We start from the raw sequence: 20,898 nt of genomic DNA, 5'->3' as shown, positions 1-20,898 counted from the left end.
GCTGGGCTGCAGCTCGTTGTCTGTGCCAAAATATTCCCTTCTTAATCGGAGTTTCATATGAGCAGAGATGAAACCCGGTGGGAACAAAGTCCGGATGTATGATGGGTAATCAAACACTTCTCATCGGAAACGTCGCAGGAGCGTCTCTGTTGCCCCTGCAGTGTGCCGCCGAGAATTCCCGTGAAGAAGGTTCAAAATGGTTCAAATGGCTCCGAGCACTATGGGACTTAACTTCTAAGGTCATCAGTCCCCTAGAACGTAGAACTACTTAAACCTAACTAACCTAAGGACAGCACACAACACCCAGTCATCACGAGGCAGAGAAAATCCCCGACCCCGCCGGAAATCGAACCCGGGAACCCGGGCGTGGGAAGCGAGAACGCTACCGCACGACCACGAACTGCGGACGTGAAGAAGGAAATGCATGGCAGTTTCGTTCTGTGGAGTTGCATAAAATCGGGCGAATTCTCTCAGCAGGTGCTATACTTGGTACAAGACACTGTTTCCTAGACATCTTTAAGCGCTCACTGTGCGCTCGGAACTGAGAAGAGCGACTCGACGCAGTCGGCGGTCATGCTAGAGACGCTGCCCAACACACACGTGCAAAGCTTTATCGGAATTTCACTGTGGTTTTCATTTCGCGATCGATCGGACCTTGCTTTCCGAATAGCCCTCGTAAAGCTGAATTTTGTATTGAGTATTCTAGCAACACTATAAGGTCCGAAATGAGCCACAATTTTACACGAGTTTACGTTATAGTGGCGCCCATCTACAAGGCACTCGCAGCTCATGAACAAAGAGTGAAAGAAGTGAGGCGCTAGGAACGAGCTGCGACACTGCAAGCGTGCACTCTCAGGCGGTGGCTGTGTCCAGGGAGGGCACGGCACGGCCTTTTCTTTCCTCAGCTTGCATTCCTCCAGCGGCAGCAGGCCTGTATCGGAGAAGCAACTGGAAAAGTTTCGCCTATATATAGGCAGCAGGGCATCCCTGGCGCTCAATAGGCCTGCGAGCGCGCCGCCGCCGCCGCCGCCGCCGCCGCCGCCGCCTGGATGCTGCCGTGCCGGGCCCTGCGTCTGCTGTTGCGCCAACTTCTGCGCCTCGGTCATAAGCAAGTCGTAATGAATTTTCTGCTTACCGGTACACTGCACGCGCGATTTATAGGTTTGCAACACTAAACTAGAGAGACGAAAGGATCCACCTTGTATTACGCTGCTAGCCAAATCGGAAGGGAAATGCTTCAGTTCGCGGAAAACCAACGATTATTGTTTTGACGTTGCGGCGCCCGCTTTCGTACCCTAGGCTACTCACACCGGTACTCCACGTCCTGTGTTGAGGAAACCTGTGCTTGATTTATACTTACGATACGCCCTTGCCCTTGGAATGGACAGTCACTCTAAATTGTGATGTACAGGGTGCTCGGATATTCCCATTACAATATTCTAGGACTTGTACTGGGGAGTGAGTATATAATATTTTCAAAAGGAACCTGTGTCCGGAACGTACCGTTTTCGTTCCACGGCGGTTTCAGTTCAGATGTTTACCTCCCCCACTTCTGCCTGAGGAATTGAATTAGGCGTGACGCAACGCACTTATTAAGTAATAATTCGAAAGGAAACAAACGAAACATCCATTTATCCCTTAAGCACATTTGTTTGTATTACACTTAAACACTACGTGTTTACATTATTCCAAAACAAAAAAAGAAACCTCTGTCTCTACAGGAGCCCAGTAAATTAAACGTTGCATAAGACACCACAAGAAGTAGTCCATAGGAATGAAATCCAGCGATCGCGGCGGCCACGCGGTCTTTCATCATATCGTCTGTTCAGATGTCTCCGAAGCGCATGCGAGAAGTGAGGTGGTGCACCATCATGCTGAAACCACATTTTCTGACGTCATCCTGTTTACCCTATTGCATACCAGGGAAAGCATCTCTGAGACTTTTCTCTTTCCCTTAGCAGACGTGGATGCCCTACACATCTGAACCGAAACCGCCGTAGAACGGAAACTATACTTTTCTGGACATGGGTTCCTGTTCAAAATATTATGTACTCACTCTTCTCTAAAAGTCCTAGAAGTTTGTAACGGGAATTTCCGAACACATTGTATACTATGCGAGTTGCTATGAAGTGCGTTGCAAATGGTGCTTTTAGTTGGGTTCTGTTCACGTTTTCCAGTTGCTGGCAGAGAGCAACATGGATCTCACACCTTTTTTAAAAGTTTATTACAATCAAACGACAAGTTGGATAAATGGATTGAGGAGGAACAATTCGGATTTAGAAGAGGAAAAGGACCAAGAGATGCTATTGGCCTTATAAGAATCATACGGGTAAGATGTATTGAGAAAGGTGGAGAAATGTATGCTGTTTTTATTGATAGACTACAATGAAACAAGCCGAATGGGTGTTTTGAAGAAGAAGGAGTAGATTGGAGGAGAGACGACTGGTGCAGCATCTACATTTACGAGGGAAGATCGAAAAGTAACGCACAACAATTTTACTACCCTAAAGTTTAATAGGTAACAGGACGAAAAGAAACACAAATGAACTTACATCTTTTACCTACTTTTCTACATATTCACCAACGTTCTCAACACATTTCTCCCACCGTGGTCCCAGTGTCAATATTCCCTTCTTCATAGAATTCCATTTGGTTGGAGTATAGCCGTTTGTGGACTGCTGATTTCACTTCCGCATCTGTTGCAAAGCGTTGAAAGGTTGGCCGGACAGGTATTTCTCCATGGAACCAAACAGATGAAAGTCCGACGGTGCAGGGTCCGGATTGAAGCACCTCCCACCCAAATTTGGCGATTTTCTCACAAACAGGAGTAGCAACATGGGGGCGAGCATAATTATGAAGAAGTTTGACACCGTGGGCATTAATTTTATGGCGTTTGTCACGAAGGGCACAACGCAGCTTAACCAGAGTTTTAATATAAGATGAAGCAATCACAATGGTTCCGTGTTCAGCAAAGTCCACCAGTAACACAACGTGCATATCCCAGAACACCGTCATAAGTACTTTCCTAGCAGATTTTTCCGTGTTGGAGAACCAGCGTGTTTCCACTCCTTAAGAGGTGTGCTTGGTTTCGCGCGTGTAGTGGTACGCCAATGGCTCATCACTAGTGACTATTCCTGTCAGAAACTTGTGCCCTATGCGGCGTAACGCATTAAGTGAACCAAACTTGTCATAATTCGCTGGCCCTAGTGGTTGCCTGTCAGGTTCTTAGGCACTTTACGGAATTTAACGTCTCATGAATACTATAGTACACTGCACAATAGGAAAAGTTGAACTGCTGTGACAAGGCTCGCAGTTGGATACGCTACCTCAATACCTCCGACATTCTGCGGGATTGCAGCTATTACCGGCCCCACTAATGTTCACACGGCCCTCTTGGAAAAATGCACACCACCTGGAGACATTTCTAAGATCCATAATTCATCCTCTTACACGCCATCCATGTTCCTGCGAATTTAACTCGGTTTATGCCCTCTGAGCCACAAATATCGAACTAATCTTCGGTGTTCTTCACAACCTGACATTAACATACGCGCCTTGTTTGTTTCTTAGTTTATGCTTGTCTCGCTAGAGCTGCACGTGAGAACAAAATACCGTCTGTATCGCAAACTTCAAACTAGATCATCGTGAAATTTCAACATTCCAGCTGCAGTACCGTGGCAGAGAAAAAGTTATTGTGCGTTACTTTCCGGTCCTTCCTCGTACAACAAAAAGTAAAAATGAGGATTAGAAATAAAATGTCGGAAGGAAACAGCATGGGGAGCGGTGTCATGCAACGTTGTTTTCCTCTCCCTTTTTGTTGTTCACCTTATGCCTGGAAGAGTGTATTGCGAAAGACTTGGCCGCAAAAATTGGAGTCTGTATTGACGAAGCAGAATAGAACGTATTAGATTTGCTGATGACATGGTATTAGTGGCAGAAAGGGAACTAACTGTAAATAAAATGCTAAAGGATCTGAATGAAGCTTCTGTGGAATGTGCGATGAGATTCAATACACCATAAACAAATAGTATGGTGATCGGCAAAGGGAGGAGACTGGCAAATATTAAGATAGGACGAGATATTATTAACCAGCTAAGAGCATTTAAATATCTTGGAAGTACGATCACTGAAGACTTGAGATGTCATCAGGAGGTGTAAACTTGCACAGCTACAGCGAAGCAGGCATTCAATAGAAGGAAGAGATTATTATGTGGCAAACTAGATTGAAAACGGTTGGCAAGTGATTTGTCTGGAATGGGGCAGAAACATGGACACTGAGACTAGAGGATGAAAAAAATGCTAGAAGCATTTTAGATGTGAATGTGGAGGAGAATGGAAAGGATAAGCTGGAGTGAAAGAGTGACTAACGAAAGAGTATTGTAAAGGTTTGGAGAGAAGAGAAGACTGGTGCAAGTTATAGGAGAAAGGAAGAAGAACTTAATGGGACATTTCTTGCTTGCTAACAGACGCTTTCGAAGGACTGGTTTGTGTTGGGAGACTGAGAGGAAGGAGGAGATACAAAATCATAGACGACACCAAGGGAAACGGAAATTATGCGGACCTGAAGAGGATGACAGAAGGCAGATCATCATGGAGAGTCACCAAGTGGAAACCTGCCCATGGGTAGAACACTGAAGAAGAAGAAGAAGAAGAAGATGATGATGATGAGAAGGAGAACTCCAGAATAATGTTTCCTTGGTTATATCAATTTCTAATTGAATACAAGCCCACCGAAGAAAAATATTGGTCACCCTCTTAAAGTAACTCCATAAATGGCTTGGAAGTATTACCAGGCAGTCGTTTGAGCTCCACCGCCGATGTAAGAAGTTATGGCAGCAAAATTGTGTGCATGTAGCAGTCGGTTGCATAGAATCAATGCAGTAGAACGGGTCGACGTCGAGACGTGACGGAATGACAGAAAAGAGTTACCATCTGATTGTACGACTTCTCCCGGCGTTCTTCCTGACGAAATAGTTTGCGGGTGAACGGCCGAATGTCAGTGTCCAACGAACACAATATGTAGGCAAACGAAAATGTTGCCATCACATCAGGTGCGCTGATCAGTTGAGCGCTTGGGGTGTCGGCGCGGCGCTTTTCTCTCTTGCCTCCCCCCCCCCCCCCCCCCCCTCCATCCGATCAGCTGTTTCGTATGCCGTCCGCGCTCGGAATCTCCTCCCTCACTAATCCCTCCGACACTTTGCGTCGCACTAGGTTCACGCCCAGGTACACGTGCTGGCGGCACCTCTGCTGTTTCTCCATCTGTCTCCGAAGTCAGTTCTTTGTGGGGTGCCTCCTTCCTCTTCTTAATCAGACTTATCCCGGGTAATAAGGACTTACTAAGAATGAAGTCGTTGTCACGATTGATCCGCGGCTGCCTTACTCAAATCTTGATAGCTGCTTCGGTAACACGATGCTAGAAGTTACAAATCTGTGACGTTGCCTTAGTGCGGTCGTAATCCATTCCGTGCACTTCCAATACGCAGAGTTTCGCGACTGCCAGTTTGATAGGCTGCTGCAATCTGGTGTACCGTTAGTGTTCTCGTCAGTAGTCTTCTGCAGTACGCATCTTCGGACTTATAAAAGTCCTGCTACATGGGCAGGTTATCTGACAGACCCAGTATTTCCGTCGTCTTTGACACTACTGAGCCTTTTTTGCTGTTGTTCAGAAGATCGTTTTCACTTGTTGTTTCTGGATAATGGGCCACAAAAAGAGTAAATGCAATGGCTGCACCCTAGGAGGTTCCACTTCTGTTTCCAAGGTTCGTGTAGTGGGTCTAGGACGTAGAGCTCTCACTGTTTGCCACTCCTTGTGGCCGTTGTTCTGGAACACCGCCATCAGATGTTCAACTTCTTAGTTGGTACTTTCATTGTCAGTGAGGGTGCAAGCCCTATGTACCAATGTTTTGAGCACACTATTTCTCTGTACCAGGTAGTAGCAGCTGCCTGCATGTAAGTATAGATTGTTGTGCGTCTTCTGTCGGTACATGCTGTGTGTCCCATATGCCGTCCGCTCTTCTTGGTACCAGGATATCCATAAAGGTGAGCACTCCATCCGCTTCAACTTCCATGCTAAAGTTTATGTTCTTGTGTACGGTATCGAGATGTATGAGCAAGTCATTCAGCTTCTTTCTTCCAAGTGGCCATATGACGAAGGTGTCGTCTACATATCGGAAGAAACAGGAAGGTATCCATTGGGCTGATTCCAGGTTTCTCTTCTCGAAATGTTCCATGTACATGTTGGCGACAACTAATAAAAGTGAACTCCTCATGCTATTCCTTCCGTCTGCTCGTAGTAGCCACCGTCGAAAAGAAAGCGTGTCGACGTCAACACATGCTTTGGAAGGCTGGTAGTCTCTACGTCAGATTTCTCACGAAGTAGTAATAAGGACTCTTGTAAAGACTCAGTGGAACTGGTGCTTCTTCTCGTACCTTCTGAACAACCTCGTCTGGCAAGGCGGATTCTTTCAGAAGCACGATGGTCTTCCTCTCCACCCTATTGGTAGAAGCCTTCTAAAAGGCCGCACATTTTCTCATTTTAATGCTGGTGAGATAGGACCACAGTTGCGCTGCCTTTGTCGGCTGTTAAGGCAAGGGTATCTGGATTTCACTTAGTTCTCGTAAGGCTTCTCTTTCCCTGCTAGAGAGTTTCAGTGTCATAGATCTTGTTCGCACGAGAGCACGACAGATTTAGAGACGTACTTTATCAACTGCTCCAGGTGGAAATCGTGCAGCAACCTTTTCCAATGAACTTATGATCTCTGTGATAGGTACGGAATTAGGAATGGGTTCAAAATTGAGTCCTGAGATTGATGCAAGGAGCATTAGAAGGTTGTCTCTCTCTGATATATGCTCGAATTTTGATGTTTGACCTCCGGTGGCCTTCCTTTGTGCGGAATCCCCCAAACGTTGAGTTCTTCAGCGCACCTGTAGATGGCAACGTGGTCACTTGCCGAAATATTGTGCCCGTGGGTCACTGACATCCGGCCGTTCATCCTGAACTATTTCGTCAAGAGCTATCATGTTTTTGTGTGTCTATGACCACACTGTAAATGAAGTTGACATAACGTTTGTGTATTAACGCGAGATGTCCAGTGTGTCTCCAAGGAAGTTTGAACCACTCTTAGCCATGTAACAACGTCTAAGAACTGTGGTCGTAAAAAGATCCCAACTGACAGGGTTCGCCTCGTCAGTGACAGTCGGAATTGCTGCTGTCTGTGAATACGAGTCCAGCTCAACCAATCTCCAAGGAGAAGTGGACTGCAAGCTGTGGACATTCTGGAATCTGGTGTCTCGGTAAAGTCCTTTGCTCAGAGTGGCATAAATAGTTACATGTCTTCAATGGGCCAGCTGACTGAATACTAGTACTGTGGTCCGATGAGTCGCGATAATGCCTCTTTTCAAATTAAATAGTGTCTCGATTGCATCAACTGCCATGTACCAGGTGTAATTCGGACTAGAAGTGGTTTTCTGGTATTTTGGGGGTGTTTTCCGTACCATGACTTGGATTCCTCATTCAATTTACCATGATAACGAACCAGGATACTTAATTCAAATGGTTCAAATGGCTCTGAGCACTATGGGACTTAACTTCTGAGGTCATCCCCTAGAACTTAGAACTACTTAAACCTAACTAACCTAAGGACATCACACACGTCCATGCCCGAGGTAGGATTCAAGCTGCAACCGTAGCGGTCGCGTGGTTCCAGACTGTAGCGTCTAGAACCGCTCGGTCACTTCGGCCGGCGATACTTAACTCAACATTCCGGCTGACCAAGTGTTGCCCTCCTTTTGCATCTTAGTGATGATTATTCTGTGGACACTACTATCTTCCAAGATGACAACACCCATCTTCACAGGACTCCACGCATACGTATGTGGTTTGACAAAAATACCATCGCACATCAACTGGCCCGCCAAATCACCAATCTTAAATCATGGATAATGTCTGTGACAATTTGAAACTGCGAGTGAAATGTAGCAGTCAACATACCCACAATGTGGTAGCTTCATAGGATCAACATGAAACTCTTTACAGGCCTTCTTACAACCCATCTTCTTTTTCTGAACTGCGTCAACAGCTTTAGTCATTTTAGACGGACTGCACTTTCAGTTACCAACCTTTCTCGTTATTCTCTTGGAATCGCCAAATAGAATTTCAGGAGAATAAGAGTCATGCACCAACACAGGCAGACATCGCCAGTTATGCTCCGTACGTCACATTTATTTTCGTTCGGGGCAACTGCCAGTTCCTCTCTGCTCGCTGATCCCTTGCAACGTTCTGGCTTTGCAATCGTCCAGTATACAATAATACTGTCCTCGTGTTACTTTTTTTCACTGTAGGGCGTATCATTCCATTTATAGTATACATTGGAGTACAACAGAGTATTTCCAGTGCCCACTGTTTGAATAAAACTGGCCTCCGGCACCACCTGAAACACCCCTAAGAAGGTGACAGTTTGGGAAATATGTGCACTTAAAAAAATAACAAAAGAACAACATGACTAATTTAAAGTAGAATGTTAATGTTATGTGTTACTTTAAGTATCGCCTTTCAGCAGTGCGGAAGCTTTTTGTCCGTTGCATGCAAGTTAATTTATAATCTCTCCCAAAATAGTTTGTAAAAGCGACTCATTTCATGTCATGCTAGTGTCATAACACGTGGCTTCTGTCTTTGGCAGTGTATCTACGGCTGCTACGTGCACTCGGCCATCCTGCCAACGTTCCACCGGCGCTGCTACTGGTTATTGCAAGTGAGTATTGCTTTGCGCGCTACCCGCAACATGCGACTATCTCGTTTCGCGGGTACAACCTCCAGCATGGACTTAGCGTACCACTCGGCAGAATAAAGCTGCAACTGAGTCGTATATAGTAATCGTCTGTCACTGTAACAGTCTTTAGTGGAATAATTTTATGCATGTTCAGCATGGTGCTGCCACAGCTGTTAATACTTTAACGTGTATGTAGAACAGCATATCAGCTTATGTTAAAATATGTCGTAATTTCAACTATCGGTTAGTTTCAGTGAACGTCTTAGCTGACAGGTGCCTAAGACTTACAGATTGCTTTGCTGTACATGGAAAACAGTGCTGTACGTCTTACTTGCCCACAACCAAATACGAAACAGCAATTCGTGTACGTATCATAAAATGCCCAGGTAAATGAACGTTTAAAGAATGGAGACATCTGGATCATTCCTTCGCCATAATGTTGAACAGACAGGGATTTGCTTTTTAGTACGGACTTCATTGTCCCCAGAATTATCTGGATGGCATTATTCCGTTAAAGTACTTAATCTTCATGAGAACAGTCCATCGGAGATAGTACCCAATGTTGACGAAATAGGTAATTAGGGCCGTACGGAGGGCGTGGCGATATCCCTAGCGCCAAGGTCACGGGTACGGAGAGGTTACAAAATCTGCCCCGAAAAAAAGAAACAGAAGACGGCTTACCAATGAACCGCGAGAGATAGGAGACTTCTACCGGTCGGGCGTCGTGTTCCTATCTTCTGCCTGCGAGAAGAAGGCTTTCCATCGGCCCGCGACTTTAAACGCTCGCTGTTGTCACACTGTCATTTCGCCCAAGTAGCGTCATGAAGGAACGACTACTCCCGAACAGACGTCTGTTGCTAACATTGTTTATGTGGCAACAGTTCGCTTGGTACACACAGATGCCGCCTCCACATTGCACAACTCGCTCATGTCTAACAGTGGAATTCTCCCGCTACTCCGTGCAGTATTATAGGTGGTAAGAGCAGTGACACTGCTTCACATTATGATATTTTGAGGGTTTTTGAGTGTGTGAGTTACGAGATAATTGTACAAACGCCGAAATAGCTTTTGGGAGATAGTGGTAGGTTTGATCATCACGCGAGTGTTACGGAAATGCTTCAGGAACTCGGGTAGGAGTCTCTAGAGGAAAGGAGGCGTTCTTTTCGTGAATCGCTACTGAGGAAATTTAGAGAACCAGCATTTGAGACTGACTGCAGTATAATTTTACTGCCGCAAACTTACATTTCGCGGAAAGACCACAAAGATAAGAGAGATTAGGGCTCGTACAGAAGCATATAGGCAGTCATTTTTCCCTCGTTCTGTTTGGGACTGGAACAGGGAGAGAAGATGCTAGTTGTGGTACGAGGTACCCTCCGCCACGCAGCGTATGGTGGATTGCGGAGTATGTATATAGATGTAGATGCAGATATATGACAACAACATTGACTGCAGTATTTGTGAACGAATTTTCAGTAAATTAGATAAAAAAATAACTTAACGCTGAGCATGTATGAAAATAGACTCAAATTTAGTTACCTTATCGATAGAATACGTCACAGCGTTTAAAGTTGACTTCACTGGCGTAATAAATTAGTTAGCTTCGCTCAGTGCAAGAAAATGGAAAGTAAAATTACAATAAGAACACAAAGTTCCTGGAAAGATATATTTTCTTAGATCTGAACACAAAGTTCCTGGAAATAGGTATTTTCTCAGATATTCATTACAGTTCTTGTTCTTTTATTTCTAATTAGCAATTTTTTGTTTGTTAATAAACTCTGTTCTTCATTACATGTGTTACTGAAACCAACAGACCGTAGTTTGACAGAACAGTAAGGTGTAGAGTTCGTTTCATTTTCAGGTTTGTTAGAAAGTTTATACAACTTGTAATTTATTTACTAAAATGATACATTTCATAGAGTCCTGCATGACGGAGTAAAAGGGCATAAAATGCGAAATAGGACGATCACAGCCTAACTGGATAGACTGCACGCACCGCAATGTTTGACTCCAAAGTCGCTGGAAGTGGCTTCATGTCTGCACGACTACAACCAGCACCTTTGAGGCATACCGGGAGTAGCAAAGAATAGTATGAGAGCAAGTTTGTTCCAATGAGTGCTAAAGATGTGACACCTTTTGATGCTCCCAGAATGAGACTTTCACTCTGCAGCGGAGTGTGCGCTGATATGAAACTTTCTGGCAGATTAAAACTGTGTGCCGAACCGAGACTCGGAACTTTGTCTTTCGCAAGCAAGTTTTCTACCATCTGAGCTACCCAAGCACGACTCACGCCCCCTCCTCACAGCTTTAATTCCTCCAGTACCTCGTCTCCTGCCTTCCAAACTTCACAGAAGCTCTCCTGCGAACCTTGCAGAACTAGCACTACTGGAAGGTAGGAGACGAGGTACTGGCGGAATTAAAGCTGTCAGGACGGGGCGTGAGTCGTGCTTGGTTATCTCAGATGGTGGAGCACTTGCCCCGAAAGGCAAAGGTCCCGGGTTCAAGTCTCGGTCCGGAACACAGTTTTATTCTGCGAGGAAGTTTCGCCTTTTGATGCCGTTTGTGGTGTGAGGTTCAAAGAACTAGGTCAGGAATTAAAAGATTTAGTGCACATTGTGAGGAAGTCAGCGTCTCAGATGTTCAAATGGTTCAGAGCACTATAGGACTTAACATCTGAGGTCATCAGTCCCCTAGAACTTAGAACTACTTAAACCTAACTAACCTAAGGACATCACACACATCCATGCCCGAGGCAGGATTCGAACCTGCGGCTGTAGCCGTCTCAGATGTAATGTCACATCATTTTCTGCAAGTGCACATGTCAGAGAACAGCTGCTGCAATTGGAAACTGCGCATAGGATTCCGTAATTATGCAACTTATTAATAAAACATGTGCTGGGACAGTTGATATGTTGACTGATTCGCATAATCGGGTGCCTCATTTGACGTTTAAGCACAGTACGTAAACACAGATTGTTCTCTTGTGAATAATGTTTTATTTCGAATTAAATTCCGGACGTTAAGAAGACAGGAGTAAATGGTATGAAAGAAAAAGAAGAGAGGATGACTGGAACATTCGCCGGACATGCTGAATAATTTGCAACCAGTTTGCAAATATTATAATAGCTTTGGAAAATCACGAAAGGCTTCCTTGTGCTACCCACTATACAAATACAACACAAAGCCAGATTTTTGACTAAGATAGATTCTTCTTATATAATACCCCGACCATAGCAGCAACAATAAATACTGCAAAATTCGTTGTACGGTAGAGAAGAAAAGTGGCCTCTCGTCATCTTTGAAACAAGACATCAGTCCACGTTGGAAAAGCTTGTGGACTGTGCTGGAGTCTTCATACGCTCGGTATAACGTAGTTGCTGCTTTGCTGACGGAAAAAAATGCAGCTTACGGATTGCAGGGATCTGTGATGAGCTTGCAGGACGAATTAGCCATTAGCCACACGGGTAGCCGCTCGGTCTGTGGGCGCCTTGCCACGGTTCGCGCGGCTCCCCCCGTCGGAGGTTCGAGTTCTCCCGCGGGCATGGGTGTGTGTGTTGTCCTTAGCGTACGTCAGATAAAGTAGTGGGTAAGCCTAGGGACCGGTGACAGCAGTTTGGTCCCATAGGAACTTACCTCAAATTTCCAGTTTCCTGAAACCATTTAAAAGGGCCACAGATGAATTAAAATGCGAAAGAGGAGCTACAGTCCAGTTACTTTTTCTTTGGTTTTACGAACTTCAACAAATCTGCAGCGTCGATGACAATGAGTGTGAGGTGAATTTAATTACTGCAGTTGCAACTACTGTTTTATTATGGGACGAGGATAGGATAGATTTCTAATTAACTAGTGTCATTGATGTGTAGTAACAGATTTGAATTTTTAGCACTAGCTACGAGGGATTAAAACTCGAGCTCTGATTATTCTGCGTGAGAAGGTTCCAATTACCCCCAAACATGAAACTACTACGTTCTTTTGGCAGTCTTTCCGTGATAACAATGTGCTTGGCATAAATGACAAGCAGGAAATTGTTAACTGCGTGCAAAAATTACGTGCAAGTTATTCACGTGCAACATTTAACCTTAATCGTCATTGTTTTTGTATAGTTATTGCATAGTTTCAGACAGCTAAATGTGATTATTAAAATTCGATTTCGTCACCTAAAACACATTTTTTCCGGGTACGTTTCATGTTTTCCACATCAGTTCTGTATTAATTCTCTGTCTTTTGTTTGTTAACGTAGAGGCTTCAAGTGCAATATCATCGCCATCGAGAAAGAAAGATCGTGTCAAGCACTGAAAGAAAACAAATCCTACGCAGCCGATTAAGTAGATCTCAACATGTAATGCATCCCAGTGACGATCATGATATTTTATAGTGATGGAAAAGATCTGAAAAGTATTTACCAAGACTAGATGGAGTTGCAAGACGTATCTTACAAATCTTAGCAACAAGCGCACCAAGTGAACAATGCTTTAGGAAAGCTGGTACGTTAGTAACAAATCGCCGCAGCTAATTAATTCCAGAACGTGAGAGTTACCTACTGCTGATCAAGGGTAACTATAAATTCTTTTCTCTTGCAAAAAAAAAAAAAAAGAAAGTGTAAAGTTACAACCGTAGATATATAATATCATCCGATTAAAAAAATCGTAACTATAATATTATTTTAGATATGTGCGTGAACAACTTACTATTGGAAAGAGCAAACTCTCGAGTTTTACATGGTTCCCGCTAGTTAGCATCAATGTGTATCCACTTCAGTTTGAGTAAAAATGGTGTCAGGACAACAGAAAGCTTTTTGTGTTCTAGGTTTTGCGCAGTGCGGGTCGGTAATAACTGTTCAGCGTGACTTCGTACTAGGCATGGTGTGAATCCTCTTACAGCACAGAGCAGTAGACTGTGGCATGAACAAATCCGAGAAATAGATTGTTTGTGTAAAAGCAAATCGCCGGGCCGTTCCCGATTGTCTGACACAGACGTCGAACGCATCCGCCATAGTTTCACAAGCAGTCCGTAGAAATCCGTTCGCCGTGCACCTAGACAGCTCAACATGCCCCCGATGTCCGTCTGGCGTGTAATGTATCGATGTTTACACATGAACGCATACAATATTCAGCTACTGCAAGCTCTTCGTGAAGGTGACAAACAACAACGTGTGGAGTTCTGTAATTTAGTTCTTGGCGAGATGGAGGATGACAGTTTTCTTCCACGCTTAGTGTTTAGTGACGAGGCTACATTCCATTTAAATGGAAAGGTGAACCGTCACAATGTGAGAATATGGGGTACAGAACAACCAATGACGCTGTACAACATGAGGGGGATTTCCAAAATTTAATGTGTTTTGTGAAGTTTCACGGGAAAAGGTGTGCGGTTCGTTTTCTTCGCTGAGAACACTGTTACAGGAAGCACATCTCTCGATATGCTTGAGAACTTTCTTTTTCCACAGTTGGAAACTGATTCGAACTACTTCATTTGCTAACGGGATGGGGCACCGCCACACTTGCATCTGGAAGTGCGGGAATTTTTAAATGGAAGGATTACTGCACGATGGATCGGTCCCACTGGGCCAAATGATTCAGCCTTACATTACTGGCCTCCAAGGTCACCAGACCTGACTGTATGTGATTAATTCTTTCGGAGGTTTATAAAAGACTCTATGTGCTTCCGTTATCGACAACAGTGAATGAACTGAGACATCGCTTAACAGCAGGTGTAGAAGTTGCAACTCAGTACATGCTCGCTGCAGTGTGGGAACAATTTGAATACTGCATTTACATATGCTGTGCGTCTCAAGGGGGGAGGGGGGCATATTGAACACCTATGAAAACGTATGAATAAAGACTTTTTGGGTTTCCCGTTCATCCAAAAACAAAATTCATTGTATATGTTTGTTATTTTCAGAAATATAGACGTGCCAAATCGGATGGTTCTTTTTGACACACCCTGTATGATGTTCTCGAACAAAGACAGTCGGCCGGCCGGTGTGGCCGTGCGGTTCTAGGCGCTTCAGTCTGGAACCGCGTGACCGCTACGGTCGCAGGTTCGAATCCTGCCCCGGGCATGGATGTGTGTGATGTTCTTAGGTTAGTTAGGTTTAAGTAGTTCTAAGTTCAAGGGGACTGATGACCACAGATGTGAAGTCCCATAGTGCTCAGAGCCATTTGAACCAAAGACAGTCGTCTCCCGAATTTCAGGGCTGTAGTGTCTTATTATCGACTGGCAAATAAAGCTTCTGTTTGGAAGTGAATAGTATTTTTTCTGTGATTGTACTGAAATGTCACATGATTTTCCACGTTCCATGTGAAGTTAACTGTTTCACGTAACCTTTTTGGGAACGTTACATTGGTGTTGAGGGGGGAGGGGAGAGGAGGGAGGGAGGGAGAGAGGGAGAGAGAGAGAGAGAGAGAGAGAGAGAGAGAGAGAGAGAGAGAGAGAGAGAGAGAGGGGGGGGGGAGGGATCGTTGTATTTTTATACAGTGCATTGAGGCGAGGTGAGAAATCAGCGAGATCTGTTTTTTTTTTTTTTCGGTTATTCGTATGTGTGGAGTCCGGACAGCAGAAATGGAGCCAGTACGTGACAGAGCAGAGTTAGGTGGGGCCAGCCACTAGCGGCTCGTTCCTTCGCACAGCAGGCAAGTCGTGACCGGTCAAAGAGCGTCGCTGCACTCTAAATTTAATTTGTTGCGTGCAGTTTTTCCATCAGTATAGTTCATTTAATTAACAGTTTCGAGTAGTGCTTCATTTTCATTAAACTTCCTTAGAAGGCTACAAAACTTGCTAAATCCAAGTATAAAATGTTCCAGGAAGGTCATTTTGAAGGATGAGGAGGAGGTGGGGGGGGGGGGGGGGGGCGACGCAGCTTTCACAGGTCTGGCAGAAGCGCAGGACTGCCTCAGTAAGTAATACATAATGTTGTGTAAATGATTATCAGCAGAATTCCATACACATCAGATCTTCGGAGATTGGTATACCATTGTCAATAACTACACTGACCTACCTTATCTATGTCGGCGATTGCAGCGCAAACAAGTCTCCACGTACGCGTACACCACCATTACTCTACCACGCAAAGATAGGGGCTACACTCGTCTGGTGTGAGACGTTCCCTGGGGGGTCCACCGGGGGCCGAACCGCACAATAACCCTGGGTTCGGTTTGGGGCGGCGAAGGGGTGGGTGGACTGCGGTAGTCGTCGTGGGGTAGCGGACCACTGCGGCTGCGGCGGGGACGGAGCCTCTCCGTCGTTTCTAGGTCCCCGGTTAACATAACATAATCTACTTCATACACATTTTGTCACCGACATGAAAAAAAGTAATTTTTGTTTTACTCGATTTCCGGCGCCTCTGCCGTTCTTGTACCTTTTCGCTGTGTCATCTTACCTGACGAACAAGGCCAGCTATTGGAATTGCCTCGTTGCAAACACTATCTATCTAATTTTAACAAGTACAGACCTGTGAGGGAGCGGTCATATAGCTACAAATTTTCTTTACGCCTCATCTTTAATACGATAGCTGTAAATATAGTTCTAATCGGAACAAAGATTACTGTGTTAAAGTTTTTGGTGAAGACAACAGGAAAGTTCGTTTAGTCGACCAATATACGGACGTACGTCGGCTGAGCTTAAGTACTGTGTTCGCAATATTCTTTCATATAGGAGCGGTAGTCCACCAAGCGATACAGGAGAACGCCTGTGAAGTTAGGAAAGTGCGAGAGCAGAATTGAAGCTTTTATATTGTGACAGGGGTAGCTCAGCCACGAGTAATATACATGAACAAATAAATAGATTATGCAGAGGAACAGTGATTCTAGACGTCGCCCAAAATAAAACAGAATCCTGCATAACAAGTAGAAGGCAGTATAACAGGATTTCCATTTTGAAGGCAGAAGTGCGAATGTGGTACAATGTACAAAATTATTTACAAATTGAAATTCTCTGTTATTGAGCTGTGTGACGTATCCTCATACTGAAGAGTGTTGAAACACACTTCTACAACACAACTGTTTATTACAGTAACTAAATAAAATACACTCCTGAGAGAGACTATCTTCACAACTTGGTTACTGAGAACTGTATGTTCTGGACAGTATCTCGAGGAGCAGCGAAGAGAGTTCGACGCGGTCATACGAGGCGAGGAGCTCATAGGCAGTCACTGGTAACCACGGCGAAGCGGTGTCTCCCGAGCGGCTGTTGGAAGCGCAGCGGCGTATATGGCTTACGGCGGAGACGGCACGACAACTCGGCGGGCAGCGGTCCCGAGCGGTTTTTGATCCGTCAGAGACTGGGACGTGTCTACGCTATTTGACGAACCGGGTTCTTGGCTCGAGATGTGCAGTATGGACGGAATTGTCATTCGTGAAGTTCCTAAGGGGGAGTGGATATATTACCTGGCTTCTTGGTTCGTCCTTGCTAGTGGATACCTGTAGACGAAGTAAACACACTCTGCTGGGGGTTTAGTGAAACTTAACCCCACAGCAGATCACGCCAACGCGTGGTTGGCCTGTGGCTGCTTCCTATGCTCGGAGCGAGGATGGCCTACGCTGCTTCCAATGCTTTTTTTGTGGCAGTTTACTAATACACAACATCACCGGTTCAGATCCGGTCCAACTTTCTCGGTGGACAAGTGCGAGGAGACTCAAAGCAACCGCTGAATAACAGCCGAGCATAGCACGTTGAAGTTCAAATAGTTCAAATGGCTCTGAGCACTATGGGACTTATCTGTGGTCATCAGTCCCCTAGAACTTAGAACTAATTAAACCTAACTAACCTAAGGACATCACACACATCCATGCCCGAGGCAGGATTCGAACCTGCGACCGTAGCGGTCGCGCAGCTCCAGACTAAAGCTCCTAGAACCGCTCGGCCGCTCCGGCCGGCGCACATTGAAGGTGGGGCGGTGGGACTTTAAGTTCCGTGCCACCCTCCTACGGTGGAACTGCTTCCTATGCGCGGAGCGAGGACGTATTTAGCAGCCTGCGGAAGGATACGGCGAGGTATCACGTGAGCACGTGATTGCAGGGACAGAAAATAGTGCCTTGCCGATCGCAGCGCTGCGTGCTGCGACTGATACGCCACGTAGTGGCGAAGCTGGCGATCCTGGACGCTGTGGCAGCTGGTGGCGGCTGAACTGTATGCGACGACTCGCCTCGTCTGTCTACTAACAACCTCGTAGGTGAAACAGGGGCCGTACGTCGCCCGCTAAACATAGACGGAAGTTTCGTGGTCGAACTACGCAGAAGGCAACGTACATGCACCATAATGCGATTGTATGAATATATCTGCATTTGTTAAATACTGTTTTATAACTTTAAACGTCGGTGAGAGCACTGTACACGAAGGACAAAAGAGCAAGTCCATGTGTCAGTCAAGCAGACACTTTAAATTAGTAAGAAAACTTCACGAGAGCGCACAGTATGCGGCAACGAAATAGGTACACAGCATGTGTCGAACAGGTCATCGATTTTAATGTGTATACACGTAAATAAGTTCAGCTATATTACTCAAGAACTGTAACGGGGCTTGCGGGGAGAGCGGATGTGGTTTGCTGCGGGGAGAGATGGTGGTTCGGGTGGGGGGGGGGGGGGGGTGTAACAACCCTACCCTCCATGTACTGTAATTATACAGTACAGGCTAACATAAACGTGTATTTTGAGCTTCTGCGGGATCCTGATAACCGGCTTCCTTTTCCGGAAAGCAGTGATTGTAACCACCGCCATGGACCAGCTAATTCGCTGTACAGCTGGCAAAGAAAATGTGCAAATCGGTACGCCACGAAGTCTCCCAAGTGCTAGCGATCAGATATGTGAAGTCCATGTGCCAAGTTATAGTTGTCACTTAGTACATACACGAGGCTTATTTTTTTGTTTCGGGCATGTCGTCCAAAAATTAAAATAAGAATGTTTCTCACTAAGGTTTGTGGGACGTTCCGTTAGTTGCAAAGTAAATATTACTTTAATTAAAATCCGTTCCTAAATAATCTCAATTATGACTTCTTATGCCACGCCACCAGATCGTGTTTTATTTCGCTAAAAAGTCCCTTAATCCGGCGTCATTGCAGAACAGGCGGCCCTATGTAGAAAATTGAAAAAAAAAAAGAAAAAACCAGTACCCATTGTGCTGCCTAGTGAAAGATTCATTCTCAAATTAATAAACTTGTGGTTGAATTCAGACGTGGTCACACATGCCAGACCGGCAGCTATAGAATAAAACAGCAAGAAATTGCACAATGTGCATGTGGTTCCAATATATTGTCCCAGTAGGTACTACCACAATAACCAGTCATATTAATGTGAGCACCTGTCAGGATCCTTAACATCAAATTTGCTGCGCGAGACGTCTAAGAAGAGAGTGAGTGACGTCCTGGAAGCTACTGACAGGGATGTGGAGCCATATTTACTTCAGCACCATGGCCAGCTGCGCCAGGTTTCTCGGTCGAGGATTCGTGGCGCGAACGGCCCAGTCGATATGGTCCCACAGAGTGTCGATTGGGTTTAAATCTGTGGTGTTTGGTAGCCAGGGGAGTACCGTGAACTCATCCTAGTCCTCTTCGAATCACGCTCGTACACTGCAAGATGGATGGCAAGTTGCGTTGTGCTGCTGGTAGATGCCATCGTGCCGAGGAAAAACGGGCTTCATGTAGGCGTGGACATGGCCCCAAAGGTAGATGCATACTTGTGTTCAGTCACTGTGCCTTCCAGACTGACAAGATAACGCAGGGAATGCCACGAAAACATTTCCTATATCATAAAGCTCCTTCATCGGGCCTCGATCCTTCCGACGATTGTTGCAGGGTGTCTGCTTTCAGACGCTTCACGCCGATGGGACATAAAACGTGATTCATCCGAAAAGACCACCCATCGCCGCTCATTGGAAGTCCAGTTGTGGTATTGGCGTGCAAATTTCAGTCTTTAAGCCAAGCGCCTGCGACGGAGGCACATAGGCAGCAACAGTCGCTGAACGGTCGTTGAAGAAAGACTGTTGGTGGTCCCTTGGTCCATCTGCGACGCCAGTTGCTCAGTAGTCGCACGTCTATTCGTCCGTACGCATCTCCGCAGTCGTTGAGCCCTGCCATCAATCGCCATCGCCCGTTACCTCGGCGTCGGTTTTGGGTAGTGCCATTTCGCCATGCACGGTGTACTTCAACCACGGCGACACGCGAACAGTTTACGAACTTAGCCGTTTCGGAAATGTTTCCACCCTTGCCCCAAAAGCCATTGATCATGCCCTTTTGGACATCAGATAATTCACTCCGTTTGCGCATTACGACAACTGCACTGTTTTACGCATCCGTCTGACATACTTTATCTACCCTCCACTGCTAGTGATGGCTCCTGCTGTCTGTGAGTGGTTACTGCACGGTCATGTCGAACATAGCCGGTGGAAATATTAATGTGAGGGGAGCGTGTATATCCATAAGAAGTATTGAATATAGTTGGGATTCTTCGACCTTGAGTATCATTCACAGTGCAGAAAGTCTCTCTTTATGTCTCATGCCAGAGAACGATTTTTTCCACTTTTCATTGTCCAAAACAGGTAGTAGATAGACTTGTTTTAGTCCGGGTGATTAGAGAATCACGGTCCTTTTCAGCCAGTACCAGGAAAGCTGGTACTGGAACAGGAGTCCACAGCTGGAAATGGAAATAAGTGGGAGAGGCTTATCAGTGCCGGTATTTAACTGGCAACCAAAGAAACCCCCCAAAAACCTTTGCCAAGGAGAACGATTTAAGTGAGTTGTCGTTTTAAGATTTTGTCCTGTTCTACGAAACTGCGAGAAAATGTCATACAAGAAAATCTTCGCAAAAAACTATTTAGATAGAAATATCACACTTGTGTGTCTAGTCTGTTGAGGGCATTCAAGTAAATAAGTCCGAGGACTATTCGTTTGTTAAGGTCCGATCGGTCGCGGAATGCAAACCACAGAGAAAATCCGATGAAACTTTGCACAGATGTGTTGGGCAGTGTCTCTAGTATGCCTATCGGTCGCGTCACGTTGCTTTTTTGCATAGGGAACGCGTAAAGACGCCTAGAGCAATAGTATCTCTCGCCATGTATGGGTGCCTGCCGAGAAATTTCACCTGATTTCATGCAACCCTAGATAACACACCGTTCATGCAGTTCTTTCTTTGTGACAGATGAGGAC

The 20,898-nt window shown here is 45.4% G+C and overlaps 1 protein-coding gene across 1 annotated transcript in view; it reads left to right on the top strand.

Annotated features, from left to right (window-relative positions):
* The window catches only part of LOC124789300 (calmodulin-binding transcription activator 1), a 1,803,646-nt gene that overhangs the window by 1,466,612 nt on the left and 316,136 nt on the right, over nt 1-20,898 (top strand). Inside the window, exon 8 of the mRNA XM_047256611.1 lies at nt 8,679-8,750. Within this exon, the coding sequence (XP_047112567.1) occupies nt 8,679-8,750 (72 nt within the window). The remainder of the gene's footprint in view (nt 1-8,678; nt 8,751-20,898) is intronic.

The sequence above is a fragment of the Schistocerca piceifrons genome, chromosome 3, assembly GCF_021461385.2.
Source record: "Schistocerca piceifrons isolate TAMUIC-IGC-003096 chromosome 3, iqSchPice1.1, whole genome shotgun sequence".
Taxonomy (NCBI): Eukaryota; Metazoa; Arthropoda; class Insecta; order Orthoptera; family Acrididae; genus Schistocerca; species Schistocerca piceifrons.
The sequence above is the reverse complement of the archived record's forward strand: the minus strand, read 5'-3'. Positions and strand labels throughout refer to the sequence as shown.